The sequence below is a fragment of the Plectropomus leopardus genome, chromosome 3 (genome assembly GCF_008729295.1).
Source record: "Plectropomus leopardus isolate mb chromosome 3, YSFRI_Pleo_2.0, whole genome shotgun sequence".
Taxonomy (NCBI): Eukaryota; Metazoa; Chordata; class Actinopteri; order Perciformes; family Serranidae; genus Plectropomus; species Plectropomus leopardus.
Genome location: NC_056465.1, coordinates 23,917,726 through 23,942,131, shown reverse-complemented (window position 1 = coordinate 23,942,131; position 24,406 = coordinate 23,917,726). Strand labels below are relative to the sequence as shown.

The 24,406-nt window shown below is 39.8% G+C and overlaps 1 protein-coding gene across 1 annotated transcript in view; it reads right to left on the bottom strand.

Moving 5' to 3' along the window:
- The window catches only part of agbl4 (AGBL carboxypeptidase 4), a 206,857-nt gene that overhangs the window by 96,024 nt on the left and 86,427 nt on the right, over positions 1-24,406 (bottom strand). Inside the window, exon 4 of the mRNA XM_042513926.1 lies at positions 14,816-14,855. Within this exon, the coding sequence (XP_042369860.1) occupies positions 14,816-14,855 (40 nt within the window). The remainder of the gene's footprint in view (positions 1-14,815; positions 14,856-24,406) is intronic.

Genomic DNA, 24,406 nt, shown 5'->3' with positions numbered 1-24,406 from the left:
ACTAGCGGCCTTTACTTAACCACCGACTGGCCAGACATGGACCCCCACCCACGCAAACACACACACTAGTCAAGGACAAGCAAGGTCACATATCTCAAAACCCTCTGCAGAATCATTCCTGCAGCTTACTGTACACTCAGAGGAGGTTAAGATTGATTCGGAGCTTAATACAGAGTGTTGGTGCAGCTGCTGCGTCTGGAAAAAAAAAAGCACATCAAAACCCAGCAGTCGTCTTATTCGTTTTTCTTTTGCCATTACGCGCTGCTCTTTTATTACTCTTGTTTTAATTTCTGTTGAAAGAGCTGCGAGTCTCCAAAGTACAATAAAATCTGTTTATGCCACAGTGCTTTTTTCCCCTTGTACCCTCATTCTATTTCATGTTTTTATTCATGTCTAAATCTGCTTTTCATCTTAGCGAGCGAAAACTCCAAGTGAACAAAATGCAAACACATTTTCATCTGTTTAAGCTAAAATAACGCTGACCCGGACCTATTTAAATCTGCAGTAAATCTGCGGCATCTCCTCCGCCATCCAGATGCAAAGTGGCAGCTGATGTGACAACGGGGAGACACTGTCTGTCTCTCTGTCACTGCTGAGACACATTTAGTTGTGTGGAGGAGAAAAAGAGTCAAGATGAATCTGGCAATCAGGTGCTGCACTGCCTGAGACACATGGCCTGACAACAGTCTGCACCTCTCTGAGCTGACACCACTTAGAGACAGGTACAAGAAGTGGGAATCACCAGAGGCCCCACAATACAATATTACCCTGATACTTTAATCATGGTACTGTGATTTCAAATGTTTTGTGATATACTGATTATTGTGATAAATTGTGATTCCTTAACTTCTTTCAACTGTAAATTACTGTATGTCCCCAAAGGAAAAAATGTCCATATCTGTGTTATCTATTAAGACAAAGCTTTATAAATAAAGTTCATCACTTCAGTTTTTTTTTTTGGTTTTTTTTGCAGCAAAATGTTTCTAATGGACTGAAAAACAAATGACTTTATCATTCTACTAGGCTACCGAAAGCTTAATTTGTATTTGTGATATCAATCATTTATATAAATCAAAATTGGTAAACTTTAAAACAGCACTGCCACACAAATGACTATGCTGTATTGACTTTTCTCCCACCTCTTAACAGGTACAGAAGATTTTAAAGTGCAATTTTTACTGTCCCATAAATTGACTGTCTGCATCGCCTGACAACAACAACATTGTTAATCAATACCTCTGCATCTACAATCATTAGGGTTGTAACGATTCACAAAATCCGGTTTGGTTCAATAGCACAAAGTGGTAACAGTACATGGACTGCACTTCTATAGCGCTTTTCAAGTCTTCTGACCACTCGCTGTTACACCACATGTCCCATTCGTGCACTTCTTGCGCGGCAGCAAAAGAGGAGCGCCCAGCAGGCGCACTGTTCCTTAAGGAAAATTGTTTTGCTGGAGACGCTTCTCTGGCGACGCGTCTCAGCGTGATCAGCTCCTAATGTACGCTCCATTTTTAAAGTGGTGTAAGCAGAAAAAAACTTTCCTCAGTCCTCAGAATTCTGTCCACTTGCTCTTTTACTATTAGTATACTTGTACTTTTACTTTCAATACTTAAATACAATTAAGATTATAAAATCACTTTTTACACGAGTAAACATCAGATACTTAAAGACATACAGTAGTAGGTGATTTTCTGGTAAGATATATGTACTTTTACTCAAGTATGGTTTCCAGGTACTTCATCCACCACTGATTAATACAAATACATGTTAAACGGGCTGATGACTGCACTCTGTTTTGGACAAATATTTCTCAGTCTAATAATCTACTTTAAAAATGTCCACTGCTGGAAACATTAGCACTTCACCTTTCAGTTAGAGAACTGGCTTGTTGACCATGATTGGCCTTTGAGAATCTCTCATTCTGTGGTCTCCAATAGAGGTCAGTGCAAAGTCAAAGACACACAAACACACACACACACAGAAGACAGTGGGGCGGCTGAATTTCCTGAATCTAAAGGAGTTGGGTTCAAACAGCTGCTGTGTTCAAGTTTCTCTGAGAAAAACTGAGGCCGATCTGCCAGCAAAAGCAGGGCAATTAAAAGTAGAATTTCCCTATGGAAATCAATAATGTATAACATTTTTATTTATACATACACCACTATACATACACACCCATTGGGCCATACATGCTCCACACGTACATCTGACAGATAGACTGAGGCACACTGAGAAAAGGCCGATAATGACCTTGACCACGGCAGCGAGTACCTCCTGGCAAATGCTCCTCAAAGAATATCTTCGCATGAACAATTTAGCAGTGACAGGTTATCATATTAACTATTCGTATTAGCGATAAAGCCTAACTAATAGTCACAGGTATCCATACTGTCATAGCAGATTGCCCCTGAATGCTCCGATATTTAGTGTCCTATGACGCTGAAATCAAAGACGATGCAGTAAGTTGTGAATAACAGTGATATAGTGGTTGTTTGGAGAGACAGTGTCCTGGCTCTACACACACACACACACACACACACACACACACACACGCACACACACACACACACACACAGAGTCCAAAAACCCAATCCACCAGCCATAACACAGAGACAGAGTGGCATCAACCTCTATTATCTAGTCCCTATGCTGCTAACACAAAAGGCTCCCTGGAACAAAAATCCAATCAGTCCTCTCTAGGAGGATTTGCTCCACAGCAGTGCTCAGCAACACTGGTGGCTCTGCTGGTGACAAAGAAATAATCTCAGAGCCCACAGCCTGTTCACAGCCTGTTTACTGCCTTCGTCACATTGCCCTTTTAGAAAGAGGACAGACAGAGTCTACGCTTCTCTGTTGTCATTTACTGTCCTCTGAGTTTAGCGCTCACTCTCTCTCTCTCTCCGTCTCTGCATGCAAAAACATGAAACACATGGCTGACTGTGTGTACAGTGCGTGAAATTGCCGTATTTGCGACACAGGGAGTATTTACTCTAAGCATTAGTAATATAGGCTTGACAAAAAAAAAGCCCTCAGGCATATAGGCTAGAGAGAGGTTTTATGTAATTGTTTAATGACAAATAATTTTCAAAATAATTTCAATACTGTGCATCCTTTTCCTTGTGCTTCCTATCTCTCGCAGTCGTCCAGTCTTTGTCTGGTAAATTATCGCACTCGTTCTCCATTCATTAGCATGCTGCTGCTTGTTTAGCTACGCTGCTGAGAAGCCTTCAACAAAATCAACTGGAAAATACTCAATATGAAGCGGCCAGCGCACCCCTCTCCCTCCCTCCCACCTTCCCTCCCATCCTCCCATCCTTCATCCCCTTTTTTGTTTGTTTTATGTGTTTTTTTTTTAACCACATCAAAATGGAAGCACAGTCCCACATAATGAAGAGGGGGGAGATAAAATATGCAAATTCACAGAGAAAGGATATAATTAGGGCAATAATAGGAAGAGTTGTTTTCACAGCTGCTCATTTACACAAAAGCCTGATAGTAATTTTTTTATATATAAATAATGTTCTCTCTCTCTCTCTCTCTCTCTCTCTCTCTCTCTCTCTCTATCCCCCCTCCTTTCCTCAAGGTGCAAAGTCTTATGCTCCACTAAAAACAAATCTCGGCAGCTCTTCAGCCCGAAAGCCAGTCAACCACACAGTGATCGAGCCACCCAGAGATTTCTATCAGCTCAGGTATGTACCACAGGCCTGGGAACTGAGCAGGAGGCTGCACACATGTTGTTTTAGACATTTCCACCAACTCCGGCTGGATGGAAACATTGTCACAAAAAACATTGGCTGTTCGGGTGGGAAAAATGTGAGAAAGTAGCTCATACTACAGAAACTACCAGGCACTTTGATTTTGTGTTGATTTTACCCAGCCCCTGTGGACAAAAGTGGTAGTTTTTCCCAGAAAAAAGACTGAATTTAACCATGTGATGTGAAGACCTTTTCCCCGGCTAATACTTGCATTTGTTTTGGTAGTGAGGGAAGGAAAGACACATCTTACTTTTAATAATTATTTTCTTGCTACACATAGGCTTCTGTAGATGCAAATGTCAGGTCAGTTAACTTTAATCCTTTGAAACCAAGATCAACATCAGATTTCTGAGTTAGGTTTGGACGCCTTGCACAAGCATTTTAAAACTTTGAAACCCAAGCAAATTTGGTTTGATTTCTTAAAAAAAGCAACAAGCATCTTGTCAACAGAAAATTGACAAAAATGTATTATTTTGACAAAAAATATAAAGTAATTATTAAAGGATAATTATTTATTTCTAATCATATATTTAAACTTAAATACATTTACATTTAAGCACTTTTTAAAGCAATTTTCTTGTTTGTTTGTTGTTGCTGTTTACTCAACCATTTTCTTTTTGCAAATTCCTTGATAATTTCTTGTGCTCATTGCGTTCCTCCCATGTTTTTGAAAGCGATAACTATACTTTGCTCAGGTTTCAAGGGGTTAAACAAACTACTGTAGATCGCCTACTTCATGTTAGTCATCATGCTTTGCATTGCTTACTTTGCTCCAAAAATGCAACTAACGTTACCTACAATCTAACTAATGTACTTCAAAGCGCTAGTTATTTTTATTTTAGCCACCAACCTAAATGCATACATTGGCGTAAAAAGTGTCTTTCAGTGTATTTCATAAATGAAACAGACATATTACATATCTGTCTAAGAAGAAAAAGGGCAATTTCAGGATTCTTAGAGTCAACGTTTGGGGGAAAACTACTTCCATTACTGTTTAAAGCAGCAGATTGGTTTTTTTTTGTAACATCAACACAACAATGACCTGCTGGATAAGCGGCTGTGCGACTGACGAGCTTAATAAGCCCACGCTTGACCAGTTTAAAGTAGCCTAATTTAGTCAAACTTGTAGGCCACCTTTAATGATATTTATCTCAAATCTTGCCTTATATCATGATATCCTTATATCAGAGAGGGATTCAAAATAATCAAATGCCATGTTGGCCTCAATATTTTATAGCAATAACAAAAACAAAGCTCCCTCAAGTTTTTGCAGCAAAAATACCTCTGAATACACAACACCATTTCCCCAAACAAGGATGGTGGCAATCTTTCAATGAATGTTGACTTTGGTGATCAGTTTTGAATCCTTTCAAATCATTCTCTGTGTAATCTCTTAAATGACATCAAAAATTAAATTCAGAGTAAAAAAAAAAAAACCTTCTTTCCTTAAACTGACTGATGTAATACTAAACTTTGCCGGAGAAAATGTAAAAGATGCTGTACATCATTTCGTCTGATTTTGCGATGAATTAGACATTAAAAATGAGTATATAGAAATAGCCAGTTGTCATATCCAGTGATGGTCTGGTTTGCTTAGAGGTCATAGAGGGATCAGAATTAAATTGAGCCTGTTTCACAACCAGTTAAAAACTCCTTGTAGCTTCTTTAAAGTATTAAGGAGAGCACAGGAGCTCCAGTTTCTGCTTGTTGTACATAGTCATGATGCTGCTACTGGCTATTTTATTTCTCAACAATTAAAGGCGGCCTGATGCAGTGTAACCAATTGGAGGAGAAAATGGAGTTGAAACACTTTTCTCTATTTCAAAAGGAGTCATAAAGGTCATGATTAACATTTCAGAGAAATTCAGTGAGCGTGGCTAACAATGCTAAAGACTGGTGTACACTGAACTGCAACTACTTTGTTGGCTAGATCTTTGTTGCTCAACTCTAAGATGTGCAGTTATAGAAAGATGGAAGTAAATGATGATGAAATGAGAGCTTAATGAATAAATGGAGTTTTCGGCGTAACTCAAAGAGGGGATCGGTCCAGCAGATAAGAATCAGCTGATGAAAGTCTGTACAGTTGAACAAGAAAGATACTGGTACGCATGAGGGGTTAACTTTCATTTATCTGCAAGAATAAAGAAAGAAAGATTAATGTTGTGACACCAATGTGTTTTCTTCAAAGTCAAATACTAATGCTGCCACCATATAGAGTTTAAATATTCTCCCTGTTTCAGGAGTTAGAGGCGCGAGGGAAACTCTTAGGACACCAATATGACAGAGCTCCATGAGTGCAATTTGCAAAAGGACCAAGAAAAATACATCATATTCAAAACAACAGCACCACCACCACAACAAAGACATAAATACATGATATATCACTATATTGTTTGGATGGCGGCCCAGAGACTTTCATCTGAAGAAATGGAGGCTATTAAATGGCTGAGAGAAGGCCAGACTGGTGCATTGTGTAAATTAGAGAAAACTCTGTCGACCCCACGTTCACACTGCAGACAATTTTCTTCGAAGTAATACCCCTTTTCTGACACGTGTTATGCAAATAGAAAGGCACTGTTAATGCTGGTACTTTCTGGGCAAGAAAGAAAGGCTCATGGGAGTCTTAAACATAACTTCTCCTTGCAAATGAAGAATTTTATTTTTCCGTTTTACCAACTAATCTCTTTTATTTATTTCAGTTTATGAGGAATGTGTTGTTTTAGCTGACCTTAATAACTTAAATGGATGACAACTTGCTTATGGCTGAGCTTTCTGTAAAATGTGGCTATTTTTATAGTTGGCGAACACATTTGCTGCATAGTGAGGGATTCACAAGCACACGGAAGATTCCTTCAAAATTATTAGAATAATAAAAAATGTTACTGCCGACTAGAATTGGGCATCGGCTACTGTGGGATTAACTAATGGGCCTATCAGGCACAGACCCAGGGGCACAAAGTGTCATGAAGCCCTCCTGGCCTTCACCTGCAACATGTTACCAATATATACCAAAAAGAGGCTCATAATGACCACAAAGAAACATAAAACAGTTACAAAAAAGATACAAATTGACGACAAAGACACAAAATAGCAGCAAAGAGACAAATTAAAAAGAACTACAAGACAGCTACAAAAAAGGCCAAAACAACCAGAAAGACAAATGGCTGAAAAGTGATGCAAAGCAACTACAAAGAGACACAAAAAGACTACAGAGTCATGCATACAGCTGCAACAGACACAAAGATTCAGAACAACTATGCAAAGGCCAAAATAACTACAAAGAAACCAACAAAACAACTACAGAGGGTTTAAAAAAACTACTACAAAATGAACACATTGAGATTTAAACAACTACAAATAGACTCACAATGACCACAGACATGCAAAACAGCTGTTAAGAGACACAAAATAACTATAAAAATTGACAAAAGTACCACAAAGAATCACAAACAATTCCAAAGAGATGCAAATTGACTACAAAATCATGCAAACAGCTGCAAAGAAACAAAGAGATTCACAACAACTACAAAAAGGGCCCAAACAACCATTAAAAATCAACAAATCACCTATGAGACAAAAATGTAGTACAAATAATCTCAAAAAGATACAAAATGAACACAGAGACTCAAAATGACCACAAAGTCAGGCAAACAGCTGCAAGGAGACAAAGATACTCACAACAACTACAAGAAGGGCCAAAACAACCACAAAACACTCCCACGCACACAAAATGACCAGAAAGAGACACAAAACGACTGCAAAGACACTCAAACAGCTGCAAAGAGACAGAGACTTACAACAACTACAGAATTGGCCAAAAAGACTATGAAGAGACACAAAGCAACTACAAAGAGATACAAAATGAGCAGAGACTCAAAATTAGAGATGTCTTACGCCTACAAAGCAGAGATGTAAAACAACTGCCAAAAAACTACAAACTACTCTGCATATCTTTGCCCAGGTCACCACTGTTTCATAAGGTGCCCATGCTGTTTTGTGAAAAGTAAACACGCTTGCGACCGAAAAGAAACTCACTATACCATCCGCCACCAAAAACTAGCTTGTATTTTTCTAGTTTTGTTGGCACACATGAAAGAATTTTGGAAAGCCATTTAATTAAGTCTGTTAAATTGTATCTATGCTTGAATTGTGCATTCAGTCTCTGAATATCCCACTTGTTGTCATAAAAGATATAGCCATTTTACATATTTTCATATTCACTGAAATTTAAATGTAGCACCTTGAGCTGCTGTTCGTCCTGCTTTGATGTCTGATTTTTATTTAACATGTGCCCTGAAAAGGTTGTTTCCATGGAAATGATAAGGCTGAAATAATTACAGTTGTGACCATCAGCTCCATATTTAATAATCTTGTACGTATACTCATGCCACTCACATGCTGAATTTACATACTTCAATTTCCAGACCATAACTGTGTAGAATGAAAGATTCTGACCCCGCGTTTGAATGTGAGCAGCTGGCCGTGCAAAGTGTGACCTCTGACCCCACAGATATGTACAGTGAGTTTTGTCTGGAGAAAGCAAAGCAGAGAACACAAAGACTATCTGCAGAAAGAGATGCTTTAATAAAGAGCATTTCTATTCTGTTCTGACAGAAACAGCAGGGAAATGGAGATACAAAGAGAGAAGTGATAGAGTGAAAAAGAAGAAAGTGAGAGGAGAGATCTGAGAACTGCCTATTATCTCAACGTTGCTTCATTGCTTTAGACGCACACACACACACACACACTCACACGCTCGCTGCACGCATCTGTGCACAAACCTAAAAGTGTGTGCACAAGTACACAAACACACACTTACTCACACACACGACCATCCTCTCAAATCTGCCCAGATCTCATGAATATGATTGACCTTTTTTCCACTGTAATGCTGAGAGCGCATAAAGGGGAAGGCAGAAACTAAACAGAGGCAAGCAGAGTTAATTTAGAACAACACATTATTGGGTGCTGACTGCAGATATGGAAAAGGACAATCTAATCGATAAACCAAAAGAATGACAATGGCCTCTCGAATCAATGTCTGCACCCCATTTTCTCACTGTGAAAAGACAAAGCCTTCCATGCAGGTGTTTTTGTTGTTTTGTTTTGTGCTGCCTGCACCTGTGTGTGTGGTACCTGCCCTGTGTGCACGTGTGTTTGTGTGTGTGTGCGTGTGTGTACCTGGCTGCTGCTGTGGTGGAACAGTTGCCAGGACTAATCATTATTTAGTTGTGGCGGGGCTGGAAAGGTCAGCAGTCTGAAATGTCAGGCTGTGTTCAACAGGAGCCAGATGCAGCCGTGCGCTGCTCAAGTGTCCAATTAAAGAGGGCCGAGTGAGGTTTGAGTGGGTCTGTGTGCGGGAGTGAGTGAGCATGTGTGTGTGAAATGAGAACGAGACAGTTAAAGAGACACCGCATGTGTTTTGTCCTCCACTGTGTGGTTATATCAGGGCTATATGTAGAGTATATATGCTCTCAATTACATGTGTGCGAACACACATGTAAGTGTGCGGAGCTAATGAACACCATTAGAGACAGAGGCCAACGGAGCAGCAGGGGCAGAATCCTTATCAAACCTCTCTCTCTCTCACACACACACACACACACACAAACACAGCACGTTATGAAGCCACTTGAGCCTATTAGTTTGTTCACACCCTGTGATTCCTCCTGCTGTCCACACTGCGGAGACGACATGAAGGGAGGTGAAAGGATAAAGGAAGGAGGGAATACACAAACACAAAGAGGGCAGAGACAAAGGCGACGTGATAATATAAGATTACTAACAAATAACAGTAGATAACGATAGGGGCTAAGTCAAACGAGCAGAGGAAGAGGTGCCAGAGAGGCACGGGAGAGGGTGACAAGGAGAAAGGGAGCGAAGGAGCGGAAACTCCTTTAATCTGCGGGGAGAAGGATAGGGTGTCCTGCCTGTGTTTCCCTATCGGAGTCATTCATCTGAAAGCTTCACCTGCTCTTCATACAGCCATCATAATAACCTTCACTGTGTTCAGCATGCGTGTGTGTGTGTGTGTGTGTGTGTGTGTGTGTGTGTGTGTGTCTGCTCTCCCACTGTGAATAGTAATAAGCAGCAGGGCAGGATAAAATATGTCTGCCAAGTTAAGAATATAATAGACTTCCCTTCAAGGCCACACGTAACAACAGCCTGAATAATGACCTGCAATAATTTACACAGCACACTGAGCTCTACGCTGGTCAGAGGAAGAAACCTTTCACTGAGAAGTAATTGAAAGCTATTTCAGTCTATCTGGGGCCCCTCTGAGTGTAGACTAAGTCCTGAAGGAGGGGACTGGGATATACTGTAAGCTCATTCAAAGAGCAGATGCAAAAATGTTACATTTTAAGATGTATTATGATTAATGTCACGGTGACTGTAACAGTTTCATTTTTACAGAGCTTTTTATTATCACGAGTAAAACTTTCTAGCAAAAGAAGGACTTTACTTAGTATTTATTAGGTTGTTTTGCCATTTAAGAGACCGTGGAGTGCTAAAGTTTGTTGGCTAACCAACAAAGAAGAGAGGGCAAAATAAAATAACCTTGGTGACTACAGCGAGGTTGTTAAGCATTCAGGTCCCTTTACTTTTTCCTTTTCTTGTTGCATAAAGTTTCATTTACTTTTGATTGTTTTTGCATTCAATTTAGACATTATAATGAGACCATACAGAGACCTCGAAGGCAACAGGGGCTTAAATGGAAGAGAAGGACTTCCTGTGACTTTTCACTTTGTGCAACACAACAAAAGAAAAGCAAGCGCAGTGTTGGAACAGAAAGAGTCTGGGTTTACATGATGATGTACCCTGCAGTCTCTAAATAATCCTGAAAATCATTCACAAACATTTTAATGTACAATTTATGTAGTTTTATGTCATCAAGGGTCCACCAATCAAGACAATGACAACAGACGGAGCAATGCTGTCGCTGCAATCGCTTTCTTCTGGAATCTTTCAGAGTTTTTTTTCCGGGAGGCAAATTAACTTCAGGGCACCCCTCCCTTCCTCACCGAAACAAACAGATCAGGCAATTAAAACCAGAAAAATACTGAACAAAGCAGTTTCACAATAAAAGTCAGTGTTTCTCAAATACTGCTGGCTTGGCAAGGGCTGGATTCGGAGTGCAGCTAACTTTGCTTGAAATAGAGATCCAGACATCCGGTGACTAAAATCCTTTATCCGGTTAAAACAAAAAGACAGAGATCTACAAAGTGTATCATAAAAATGTGGCTTAAAATTGGATAAAAAGTCAATTTATGACAGCTTCTGGCAGACAACCACAACCCTTGCACAGTGTCACTAACTGACAGGTGATGGTGACCAAACGACACAGTTCAATTAAATTTACAGATTTCTCTGTGTTTGAACAGTTTGTGATCATGTAAGTACACAACTCGACAAAATATATCTTACTGGTGTAATGATTTTAATGTGAAAACTATTATATTAAATTATTTAAACTGTACGTTATAAAACAGAACATGATTCCAACACTCACCTTTACCTTCTTTCTCACCTCTAATATATTCAGATTGATTTTTGGTGGAAAGTTTTTTAGTAATTTACCAATGTTTTTCAAGCAACTTCCAGTTAGAGCAATGGCAGTCCAGCGAGTGGTGCATTCAACCAAACAGGTATGGAGTGGGGTTTTTTTTTGAGAATTGCTAGACAAGAGTAAATCACATTTGACAGCCCAACTGGAGTTTACCAACCTTAAAGTATTAGAGAAAATATACCCTCTGCTCTAATGAGACAAACACAAGTAAACCATATTCAAATGCCGAAAACATGAAACAGAACTGCTCTGCAGCTCAAATGCACTCTGAAATCCCATGTCTATGGACAGGACTCAATTGCAGAAATTGGAGGACATGAATTTGTGACCGTTTTTTTTTTTTTTACAAATCCGTCAGGAACACACCCCGCAAACACTTTATGGGGTCAGTTTGGTAATCAATTGCTGTATTTATGCAAGTTTTGTTAATCTGGTACTCTTTGTATTTCTGACTTGGCAATACAAGGTGTTGCTATAAAGTCTTTCTCACATCGTCTCCCTTATTCCCAGCGCTTTCTCTCTCTGGTTGCCCTCTGTCAAACTCTGAAGTCCAGAGGTGAGTTGTGCCTCTGCCCAGGGCCTGAGGAACAGCTGCAACATAAACCTGCTAAATTAACCCGGTCTCCACGAGCCTCACATAAGCATTATTCTAATCAAAGCATATTAGATCATCCAGATACTTTAGACATATGGGTCTCTGTATCCTCCTCGCCGTCCCCATCTGTTTCTCCTCCCCCGTTTTTCGAATTTCTCCTTGCTTTCCATCTCAGCAGATCCCTCGCTCTTGCAGCTGCTTCTACAGTCACAGACTGGCATAGACTCGGAAAAGTGCAACTACTTTGTGACACATTTCTGCAACCAGTCAAACTCGGAGCACCATATGCGTGTCTGACTAACTGCATGTTACGAGTTTGAGGTGCATGTTGGATGTAGTTCAAACTACTTCCAGATTGTGCACACATTACACCTCTCACACGCAGATTGAAAATGAAATGAGATCCTCTAACAAACTAAATATGCTCATACAGAAAAAAATATTTAATTCAAGTTCTTTACTGAAATGCTAATATGTACAACGAAATGTGAAATGCTTCTTTTAACATTTTCTGTAGTGCATAGGTGTTTCAACAATATGTCCTGCAGGAGGGATCACATTTTCTATGTGACAGCATTTTGAAAGTGCACACAATTTATATATATATATATATATATGTATGTATATTGCATACCAGGTGCTTTCAGTGTTTTCGTAACATTTGTAACAGATGTGAAAACGTCTTGTGAACACATAGCAAAAAAATTGTGTTGACATGTTCAGTTAAGAGTCTACATTATATCCAATTAAGCAACTCTCATGCACATACAAACAAACAAACAAACACACACTCCAACAGAGTGGTGCACACTTATAGAGACATACACGCACTTTTACACAGTCCCGCAATTATTCAGCCACACACAGACTGCGATCAGATGTCGCACAATGGCTGTCGCGTAATAAGGGTACAGTGAGAAACCTAATAAAACTAATAATCCAACTAGATCAAAACAAACACATTTACTGGTTTGGATGTCTCAATTAACATGGTTTAATAACCAGCCTCATTAGAACAAATGTAATCCATCCCAGAAGAAACTTGATAGCTTTATCAGAAGTGTTATGACAGTCGACTTAAGATCGTGATCTGACTAATCTCGTAACAATTCCAAAATGAGAGCAAAGTCTCCAATATGCTCAAGGAAACAACACGCTCAAACACATGGAGGGATGTACGTACATGGACTGTGAAAAACAGAGTAAAAATCAATGGCAAAGTTCACCATTTTTCATTCTGTGGGTTTCTGTGTTCATGTACAGACTGAACTGGTAGATGTCATGCGTCAGTGATTTATGGCAAAAAGAGCCATTTATCTCCAGAGCATGTGTGTTGGCCAGCAGGCCACCGGAAAGCTCAGGTTTCAGCATGTGAGCTCAGGTATTTGCTTCAAAACTTCATGGTCATCAGACAAAGACAATACATTCTCACTCCCAACTGTTTAAAACACTTGGTCACTTGGTGAGTGACCTGCCTCATCAAAACATGAGGCTCTAGGTAAACCTCCTGAGTCCGTCTACGCTAGCTGTTACGTCATGTCTTGTGCAATGTGTCACCACAAACTTCTGTTTTCACAGAAAATGTCCAGTTTCTGCTTGCAAAATGCATCGTTTTTCAAAAAAACAAACTTGGTACGCTGGTTAAAAAATAGAAACTGGGCATCCAGTGGCTCACTTGATAGAGTGGGCGTCCCATGGGTTCAACTCCGGCCTAGGCCCTTTGCAGCATGTCACCCCCCCACTCTCTCCCTTTTTCGGGCTTAGTCTGTCTATCAATTAAAGGCCAAGAGCCTGAAAAAATAATCTTTAAAAAATAAATAAAAAAAAAAATAATGTTTAGGTTTACTTCCTTAGGTTTAGGAAACAAAAAAGAACGTGTTTAGTTTTGGAAAAAAAGCCATCATGCTTTTTCTTAAAATGGACACTTCATAGTATTACAATGGCAAACACTTTCTAAAGGACTTCCAGGGCTTTTCATACATATAACAGGAGAGTAAGCGTTCGGCTGCCAGGCTAAAGGGTCCCGGCATTCACCGATGGCCATCATTTGGTCAGCTTGCTCTCTTTTGTTCTCCAGTGACAGTTTATTTGTAGACATTTAAACAAACAGACAATAACTTGCAACAAAAGCTTGATCAGGAAAAGAAGGAAAGAAGAAAGGAACTCAACTGTTCATTAAATTAATCCATTAAAACCAACACACGGTCTATGCCTTTGTAAGGTCGACCCGCCTCGCCTGACAGCCATGCAGGACAGTGAGGGGACAGTGTGCCTTGACACTAATATAACATCAGGTGACATACATCCTTAGCAAAGTACACAAGCACACAATGTTGTTATTAAAATAACTGGATTGACTTTTGGCTTCCCACAGGAAATGAATAGCGGACTCCCGGGTGAAAGTCTGGAGTTTGATTGACCCGTCCACCTCTGCAATGTGGACAGTCTTGTTCTTTATACTATGGTTTTGCATTACCCTATCATAAAAGCGTCAAGGCAATCCTTCCATGACATTTCATACATCACATCATGAGACAACACCCCTTAACAGAGCTCAAGTCACTGACCAGCAGCCATCAAATCAGCAAAGCTTCCGCTTCAGGGTTTTTCTTCACAGCACAAGCACCATGTCATCTGCGCCTGTCCCTCTGCCCAGCTGTGCAGCTGTGTGTTTGAGTAGGAAAGCAGCTTCCAGAAAACAGCTTGTAACACTTTTGGCGGAAATACATTAGGTGCCTTGCTGGCATGTTTCTGTCAATCTATATCATGCCACATGAAAAACAGGGAAAGTACACTGATGCTGAGCTTCCTATGGGAGCATCACAGAACATTTTGCTATCAGTGGTGCTGAAGTAGAGAGGTGAACTGAGAGAGAAAGTGAAAATGTCAGGGACTTACCAGGGTTGGTGATGGTTAACAGGTCTAGACGCCGTTGTTGCTGGAATAAAAGGAGAAGAGAGCGTTAGGTCAGTGTCATAAAATGATCACCTGTCCTTCATTCATTTTAAACATTTGCATTCATTTTTATACAACATTTGATTCAGTAGCATTATTTTACAGGTTTAGATTGTATAACAGACGTAGTGTCCTATTTGTTTTTTTTCACAAAATAGTCTGATAGCCTTCCTTAACAAAATTGCACTTGTGTCAAGGTAAGTCTTGGTATAGTTTAACATCCAATCTGAAGAATCTAGGAGCTTGTACAACATTTTTTTTCAAAATGCTTTCTCTAAGACTGTGTGTGCGTGTGTGTGTGTGTGTATGTGTGTGTGTGTGTGTGTGTGTGTGTGTGTGTGAGTGTGACCTCATGGGTTTTGATGGAGTGTGTTTGAAAGAGTGTGCAATTTTACACTTGATGTCTCCAGCAGCTGAGGAGGAGTCTAGAGGAGGTGCTAGCTAGCTACCCCTCTCTTTGACCTGCTGCCTCCCAAAACACACACACACACACACACACACACTTACAGGACACACACACTTGACTGTTGAGCACTACAGTAATCAACACCTCAGCTCTCCTCATCTACCAGTCCCTCGGGAAAGAAGATCTTCATATCCTTGGAAAGGATGAGGGGCCCATGTGTGTGTGTGTGTGTGTGTGTGTGTGTGTGTGTGTGAGAGACCCAGAGTGGGTAGGTCACAGTCAAAGCCAGCTTTTAGGACCAGACTTCATTAATATTCAAGCACCACACTAACCAGTTGCTGAGAGGGATAAGCAAAGAGACTCTCAGCACAGTCGCAGTCCGTCTCTCCTCACATACAGTGTTGCCTGGAGTGGGACTCTCTGATAGGCTACTAAACACTTATTTCAGTATTTAGCAGATGCTCTTACTCAGAAAGACTTATAATATACCATATGAGTGGAAAAGGGTCCACTGGGTGCAATGATGGAATAATTTCAAATACAAATTCAGTAGCACTGTAAAGTAGAACAACATTAAGACTGATGGTGCTCTGACAGTTGTTCTAACATCCAAAAAAAATAACCTAAGAGTTAAAGTAAAACACCATTGCAGCAGGGTCAATCAAATTTCATTTTCAATTACGATTCAGGTGTCATGAAAAAAAGATCATCGACATAAAACAATTACTGATTTGCAATGATGCTGTCTTGTCGTGTAAAACCAACGCACCCCTTTCCTTTACAGCCGGGCACTGTGTTGCCAACTTGGCCACGTTCTTGGTAAATCTTAGTGACTAGCATCAAATTAAGTGTTTTATTCAGACCATCAGGGGAGAAGTGAGAAATATATTCAAATATATCATATTTAATTCATTCCCATGCATGCCTCTCAGAGTAATCGTAGGCTCTTCTGCTAACAGCTGGGATATTTATAATATTTATGTATCTTATTTACATTTATTTTTTAATTTGTTTTTCACTTGAGTCATAGTCAAAGTTCATTTAAAGTTCAAGAAAATGCACTGTAATTTTAAGTTCAATGAATGCATAATATTCACACATCAAATGAGTAAAAGTGTTAAATAATAGTGATCTCAAAATCGAACAAAATAGTTATCATCATTATCATTATTTTTTGCATTATCCTTCTTGCAGTCCTTCTTTATAGGCTATGTTAGGGTGTGGTGTTCTGCACTGAATTTGAGTTGCTCTTCCATGTAATTTGGGGGATTCAAAAGAAGTTGCCTGAGTCGAAGTAGTCAAGGTTGAGATATCCTGAAATTTAGCCCCCAGTATGGGTGACCCTGACATGCAAAATCGGTGCAGTGCACCTTTAGAGTCTTTTATATTATAGAGAAAATAATAATAATACGCAATTTAAAAGCAAAAGAAGTCATTTATTGACATGCACTTGCTATGACTATTTTTATGTTTTTTCAAATTTGACTATTTTTTAATGTATCAAAATGTTTCACTGAGTGGAACATGGATTGTAAAATAGCTGCCTGAGCAAAGAAGACATGATGCATTTTTTTAAAATAAATTATTCCGTGTTGATGGGAAAGATGTGGCAGTGATAAAATGCAGAAAAGGTGGCAGGCTTTTTGCAGAGCTTCAGTGAAGACTTCAGTGAACTACTGAACATGGCATATAATGCTTGTCTTGTGACAGAGGGAAGATCATTTCAGCATAGAGGAAATAAGAAAAAATAAGAAATGTTCGTTAGAATTTGGGTGTTAGATACGTTGCTTATTTTGCCTTGAATTAGCCTGTATAACAGCACAGTATTGGCTGCAGGATGCCTGTAAAGAAATGCCTCAAGTGCATTGTGTGTAATGGAGGAGGTATAGATGCTGAGGAGGGTGACCATGTAAGCAGTAGAGGTCACTGTGACAACATGAGACACAAAGCAACAAGAGAGCAAGCTGAGATCATACAGTCCACCGCTACACATACACTCACTCTCACACACAGATTTACACGCGCATGGCCTCCACCCCCAACCTCCATCTCTTTCTCTTACACACACACTCTGCTACTGCCACCTGTGGAGGCCGCTGACTCTCTACAATCAGTCGGATATGGAGCCGCAGCAGGAATCAATAACATGAGAGAAACATTTGCACCTCTAGTTCTCCTCACTGCTGCCTTAGAGAGGAAAAAGCTTTGATTGGAACAACTACTTTCAGCAACTATAACACCCTTAACGACACCAGAAAATACTAAATCACATATGTTTGTTTAGAGTACAAACATAACATCTGCATTCAGATTTCTTTAGCAAATCTTACTCTGCACCACAGTAACTTACCTAACCTTAACCCTTTGAAACCTGGATCAACATCACTCTTCATGTGCTGCATTAAGGTGCCTTTCACAAGTATTTAAACCTCTGGCAAAATAATTTGGTAAGAAGAAATCGAATAAATATCTTGCAAATGGCCAGCAATGAGTAGATTTAGATCATTATTTTTAAAAGTTAAAAAAGAATGTTTTCAAGAGAACTATATATATAATTATCCTAATTTTATATTTATAATTATTTTACAAAATTATTATATTTTTTCAAACTGATTTTTTAGGTAACTTTCTTTTTATAATTATTTTTCTTTTTATTTACTTATTGACAGATTTTTTGTTTGTTTGTTTGTTTTCAGTTTTTTTTTTTCTTTTTTTTTTTTTTTTTTTACTAATTTCTTGCGAATCTTTGGTTCATTTATTCTTAAATTGCTCATTGTCCTCTAACCATGTTTTTGAAAGAAATCGAGTCAATTTGCCCAGGTTTAAAAGGGCAAAAAAGAGTCCCCAGTTAGTACACATTTTTTGTAACTTTTTCATCTCTTGTCTGTGATTGTGTTTCTATTTCCAGCATGTTTTGTCTCTTGTAAAGGATAGTGTATACAACACAAATTACCAGCATAGTGTACTGGTAATTACAGCACAGCATGTCTGTGGAGGGGGGTGGGGTGGGGGGATAGCAATATATGTGCAATATTGTGGCATCTGACATAGGATATATGAACTGACTTGTGCAGACTGTGTGTGCATTTCTTAGTGTTGTGTGTGATTTTATTAGGTATAGAGCATTTGTGCAATAATCTTGTATAGCACTTTAGTGTAATTATAATCCATTAAATTTAGGGCATTGTGCAATACTCTTGGGGTGTACAGACCGGTGGGGATACTGTGGGTTAATTGTAATCTGATTGTATGTGTGTGTTCTCTTGACCTGATGTGTGGATCTGCGGAGGATAGTGTGTGTTAACTGTAGTTTGACTGTGTAGTTGTATGGCTATGTGGCCTGGGTCTCTCGGTTGACAAATTTCTGTTACGGGAGACAATAAAGGCTAACCTTATCTTATCTTACTAACCACTAACTCTGCTAACTAACCAGGGTTAGTATACTAACCCTCACGCTTAAGCCCAAACCTTACCCCCAAATAGCACATTATAAAAAAATGCAAATCTGCCCTTTTCAAACTTTCTGGACATGGCAAAGGTTGATAAAATTATCACTTGGATTGTGTAGCACCCTCTACTGGCTCTCCAGTTTTCTGCAAGTGAAACTGGAGTAGATCGACTACTAAAGCATCATTTAAAAATTATTTCTAATTTTGGATTACAGTATGAATATGAATGACTGTAGACAGACGCACAGGTACAGTACATGTGCACCCAACAAACCAAGGAACTTTAAAACCTGACAGCATTTATTTTCATCTATTTCCAAAATCCTCACGTCATTTTTGCACACACACAATCTGTAACCAGCAGACGAAAAGTGTGAGCGGCGTTCAGCCTGCCAGCACTCATACACAGATAATGAATCTATGGTTGGGAATTACAACCCTCTACTACTGCTCTCTCTTCCTGCTGCTTTTGTTAGTCCTTAACATGGATAAGGTGCTTAGTGTTCCTTGGGAGGGAGAGAGAGGCAGAAACACACACAAAGAGAGAGTTGGGGGGGGGTCTTATACTGAGAGAATTACAATAGCAAAAGTATTTCAGGGCAGAAAATAGGATTGAATTAATCTTTATCAAACACGGCCAAGAGCTGAGGGATCACACCCTGGTGAAGCCAGCCCGGCCTCAGAGTGGCCCTCTTACCACCATAATGACAAAACACCCACTGTAACAAATTAAACCAACAACAATGTATTTGTTACTGGCAAAAAGACTAATTTACTATACCAGGTTGATGGGTTTACTTCTACGTAAGGAAATAAAATGATTGTCAGGATATTTTGGCAGGGGCATGCCTAGGGAGCGTGTGCTCACCGCGGCGCTCATACTTCATGCCACCCCAGCATAAGTCTGCACCCCACTTGGGCCACCCCAGAAAAAAAATGGACACACCACTGAATTTTAGTATTTTAATGCCCCATTTTTTTCATATCTGAAAATATAGCAGATTCTAATTGGACTGACCCGATGCAGAGGGCCACACTTGTACAGATCTCCAATAAGGTCAAATTATTATTTGCAAAAAAAGAAGAAAAAAACTGTCTGGCTCAGGTACACAGATGTTTACCACAGGTGAATCTAGACTGGACCTGCCAGTTGAAGTGTTATTAGGTCAGAAAACAAGGAAGCAGTTGGGAGCCAGAGGTGACGGCCACTCCAGCTGTCACCGTCGTCTAGCCAGCCAGCGTGGACTCTGGGGCTCTGCAGCCAGCAGAACAATAAACAATACTGATACTGACCAAAAGACTGGAGCCCTGAATTGACTTAAAATAGCTACAGCGTAATATGAGAACATAATTTAGTTTTATTTTTCCAGCCATGTAACCCGACTAAGAGGCCTGCATTGGTGCTTCTATTCTTGGATGTTTTATGAGCGCAGATCCAGATAAAGTTCGATCTTTTTTTCCACAAGTGGAAAGATGCAATTTTGCAAAGACTTCAAACCAATGTGAAATTGATATTCTGACTAAAAGACAAACTGCCCAGTTTCTCTATAAATGTCTTTATCAGATTCTCTTGTTATTAGTTTCTATTAGTCTGTCTTGACTAAAAAAACATTTTCTTATTTAATAAATGGTCTTCTAATATGAGTGTGACAACCCCCACCCCCCTAAAGAAATCTATAATGTTCTAATCAGTATAAATATGGTCATTAACAGAACCAATCAGCAGACTGCGCCGCCATCCTAATCTGGGTGGGAAGGGGAGAAAAGGGGGGGGGGGGGGTCAAATGGAGTGACAGCAGCGGAAAAGCCATTAATGTACTAAACCCCTACTTTATGACTAAATTAAATATTCATGCACAATCTACCCAAAACCCATTTGCCAACATTTCCTCCAGAATTTACTTTTCATATTTGCTGATTGTTATCACAGAGAAAAGAGAGAGAGAGGAAGGAGGAGAAGAGAGGAGGAGGAGCCGCCGAGCAGGGAAGGGGAGAGTAACTAAAATCCCAGCCATCATTTTGTAGCTCATTTCAAATTAATTTAAAGCCAATATGGCTAAATTACACAGCTACCAACCAACTTCTTGAACAGGTTTCAGTTTTTTTAAGAAAGAATTTGATTAGCTGGGAAATATTATATTGTGTGCCTGTTTATTTCTAGAGAAAGCAATATTAAAATAATATTATCATTATAAATGTGCAATCATTATTATTATCTGTAGTAGTAGAACTACTAGTGGTATTAAGTTGTTCTGCGACCATTAACACCATGATGTGGCGTATAAATGTACTCCCATCAAATAACCAAAAAAATATTTTTTGTTCATTAGGTGGAACTGGAAATATGCAGAAAATACATTTGAATACACCTTTTCAGTTGATATGGCAAACTTGTTAAAATTCTGTTTAGGCAGCTAGCAAATACAAAATATTTAACACAAAACCATTCATTTGGTGCCATGTTTCAGCCACCAGCAAATGTCAGTCTAATTTTTTATCTCTGTTTAACTCTCAACTGCTGAGTAGCACTGGGTTTTGTTTGACAATTAGGATACCAGTACTAATTGACCCTTTGCTTAGCCCCGCCCCTTTGCACTTAACACTCCCTGAAGAAATATGATCTAATTTTGGGGAAATGAAAAAGTGATTTTACAGAGAAGCACACAGAAGGGTCTATAATATGTGTTTGAAGAATACACGCTGTCCGCCTCACTTAACAGCAAATACAGGTTAAAAAGATAAAGTGAGATGCTAAAGCCGAATATACAACCACAGTGGAAAAGTGCTTTCAGCAGTCTGTAAAAAGATAACTCCAAATGCTTGTTGAATCTATTTGTACAGTCAGTTGCACAACAGCTCTTCCCCATTTTAGATGCGTTTTTTGTGTTTTCATGGCATTCAATCTAATGCTGCCACTCGTCTTTCTGCCACTGACTGGGCGTAACTGCAGTGACTTCAGCGTGACTTCAGCGTGACTTCAGCGTGACTTCAGCGTGCTCATGTCATGTTTATACCCTCTATCTGCTTCTTCACGAAGCCCTGCCTTTCACAAACAAGTTGTCATATGATCCTTTGTTAATATAAAAATAATGATAACTGCTAATTTGAGGGCTGAACGTTGCTTAATATGAGTATGTTGAGCTACTGGCCTTTTGTCTAAATGCAACATTGACATTACAGCGTACTAAGTGCATTAATTATTGCTGTGTGATGTGATCCTGGTTTAAAACTCCCCTTTCTTGATGAGGTCATGTACAGGAAACAAGCACCTGCATCTAGTCCCACTGCTGTCTCCCATGAACCATAAACACATACACACACACACACAGAAACATCCCCCTATCATATATCCAGGGTCAGGGCAAGGGTCGATGGATGATTGGGCTGTATGTGAGAGAATCGCTGTCAACAGTCTGACTCATCTTCCATCTTCCTCTGGTCGTCTCATCTCATCTTGGTTGTCTACCTCATCTGGCACCTAATCTGAGTCACTACTTTCACTATTGTGTATGCTCACACAGCTAAACCCCCACAAACACACACACACACGCCCGCGCACACACACACACACACACACGCAGGCACACACACAATGCCTCGACTGATCTGCAGCACCGTCTGTGTGTCTAACTGTGTCTTAGTCATCGTCCCTTGGTAACAAAGAGGGGAGGTGAGGTAAGAATGAGCTAATGGGATGAGCTTTTTAGGTTACGTTTGGGTGGGGCTGTCTGGCCGATGAAGTACATCATGATGGCAGGGAAATACAGGTGTATAGCATGTAAAATGACAAAATGTAATAGTTGAAGATCGACAAATTCTCACATGAATACAATAATTCTTTTAATTTAAAGTTAAAAGTGTTTACATCAAAATTTAGACCGTTAGATATATCACAATTTGTTGGACTCAATGAAAATTATAAATGAAGAATTTGCCAGAAGAATCAATTAGAAAAAAAAATCATCATTGGCTCGTTTCCCTGGAAAAACGGCTTCTTGCCGGTCAAAATGTGATCGTGTCTTCACTTGCATGACAGTGTCAGGTAATGTGTGGTGTGGCGCTGAGAGGAGGAGAGAGAGAGGATGGGAGCAGAGGGGATGGAGAGCAGGGCGTTGTTGCGTGACCAGGAGCCCTTGGTTAAAAATACAACAAACCAAATAAAAGATTTATTCCTTCTGAGAGCGGAGAGCAGCTTCCTCTTGAGCGGAGGGAGAGGACAACCACGGCCACCTGCACAGAGCGCACAGTCCTCCCTGCTGCTGCTGTTATTGCACTCCCTCTAACACTGCAGTAATCTGATAATGTGCACAACAGCAGGCATGTGCAGATAACACATGTAGCTGATGCTGACACATGAATATGCACGATTGCAAACACACACAAGCAGTATGCATATGATCACATGCCACTGCCTTTTCTTAAAGCAGTTAAAAAACATGATTCAATTCCGCCTTGATTCCATTAAATATTCATGAGGACCAATTAAAAGAGCAGCTAAGCTGGCTGGGAGGACCCTTCTCTCCATCTTTCTGTCGTAGGCAGTCTGTCAGGTCGCCTGCTTTTTGAACAAGAACCCATGGGTTTAAGCTCAAACGAACACTACTCAATACTCAAACTAACACTTTGTCGGCAAGGCCTTTTGCAGCAGATGCAGTGATGTCAGTCAGATGATAACCAAATGTCCCCTTAGCGCATAATATGAGGCCAAGGGTGTGGCCTCAATTATGTGGGTTAACAATGTTTGACTGACAGCGTGCAAGTTTGACAGGTGTATTACTGCCTGTGACAGCCAACTATACAATACATCTCTTCACCTTTATTTAGACAAGCTCTGTTAATGATATAGATGTGGGCTGGTTATGCAATAAGGGACACCTCCTGTCTCACTACCATGAAATGATGAAAGACAAGCCCAGGCTCTGACCACTTTTAAGTCAAAGACAAAAAATTGCCTTTTCACCCTGCCTACTCCATCATGACTGCATCCTTATTTTGAAACTCGATTTTAAATCATTTTAAATTATCTTTTTAACTTTGCACCTGTTGTCTGCCTTTGTGCTATTTTAATGGTGATTAAAATCCTATTTACTCTTATATTGTAAATCTATATCCTTTATTATGTTTTATATGTTATTGCTCTGTAAAGCACTTTGAATTGCCTTGTTGTATGAAATGTGCTCTACAAATAAAGCCATGCTTTGCCTCTTGTGCAAAAGTAACCACTGACTGGTAAGTCTTCTGTGGAAATGCATGTAGAGGACACTGACGGCTTTACAAACTAAAACACTGTTATTACACGTAACATTCTGTTAAATTTTTACAATCAGGGTGTGGTATGTTACAACAAGCCCTATGTTACCCCAGATCTGAAGATCCTGCTGTCGACCGAGAGCTTTTATGTCAGGAGGAAGATCCAGCTGATCAAGGCATAATACAAAAGAGAAGGGAGTATTACAGGAAGAGGCTGCAGCAATGTGAGGGAGGTTTTGTTTTGGTTCCAGAGGCATCACTATGAGTACAATCAGCCCAGCTGGTAAGTCAAAGATGGCCTTTGCTTTTGTCTGTGGGTCAATAGACATTTTACCAGAAGCCTATAAATCTTAAGGCCCACAATGCAGAGCCTGGGTGGCCTCTGTAGACCATGTGGCCACAGTGTAGTTGCCTGTCAGATACCAGAAA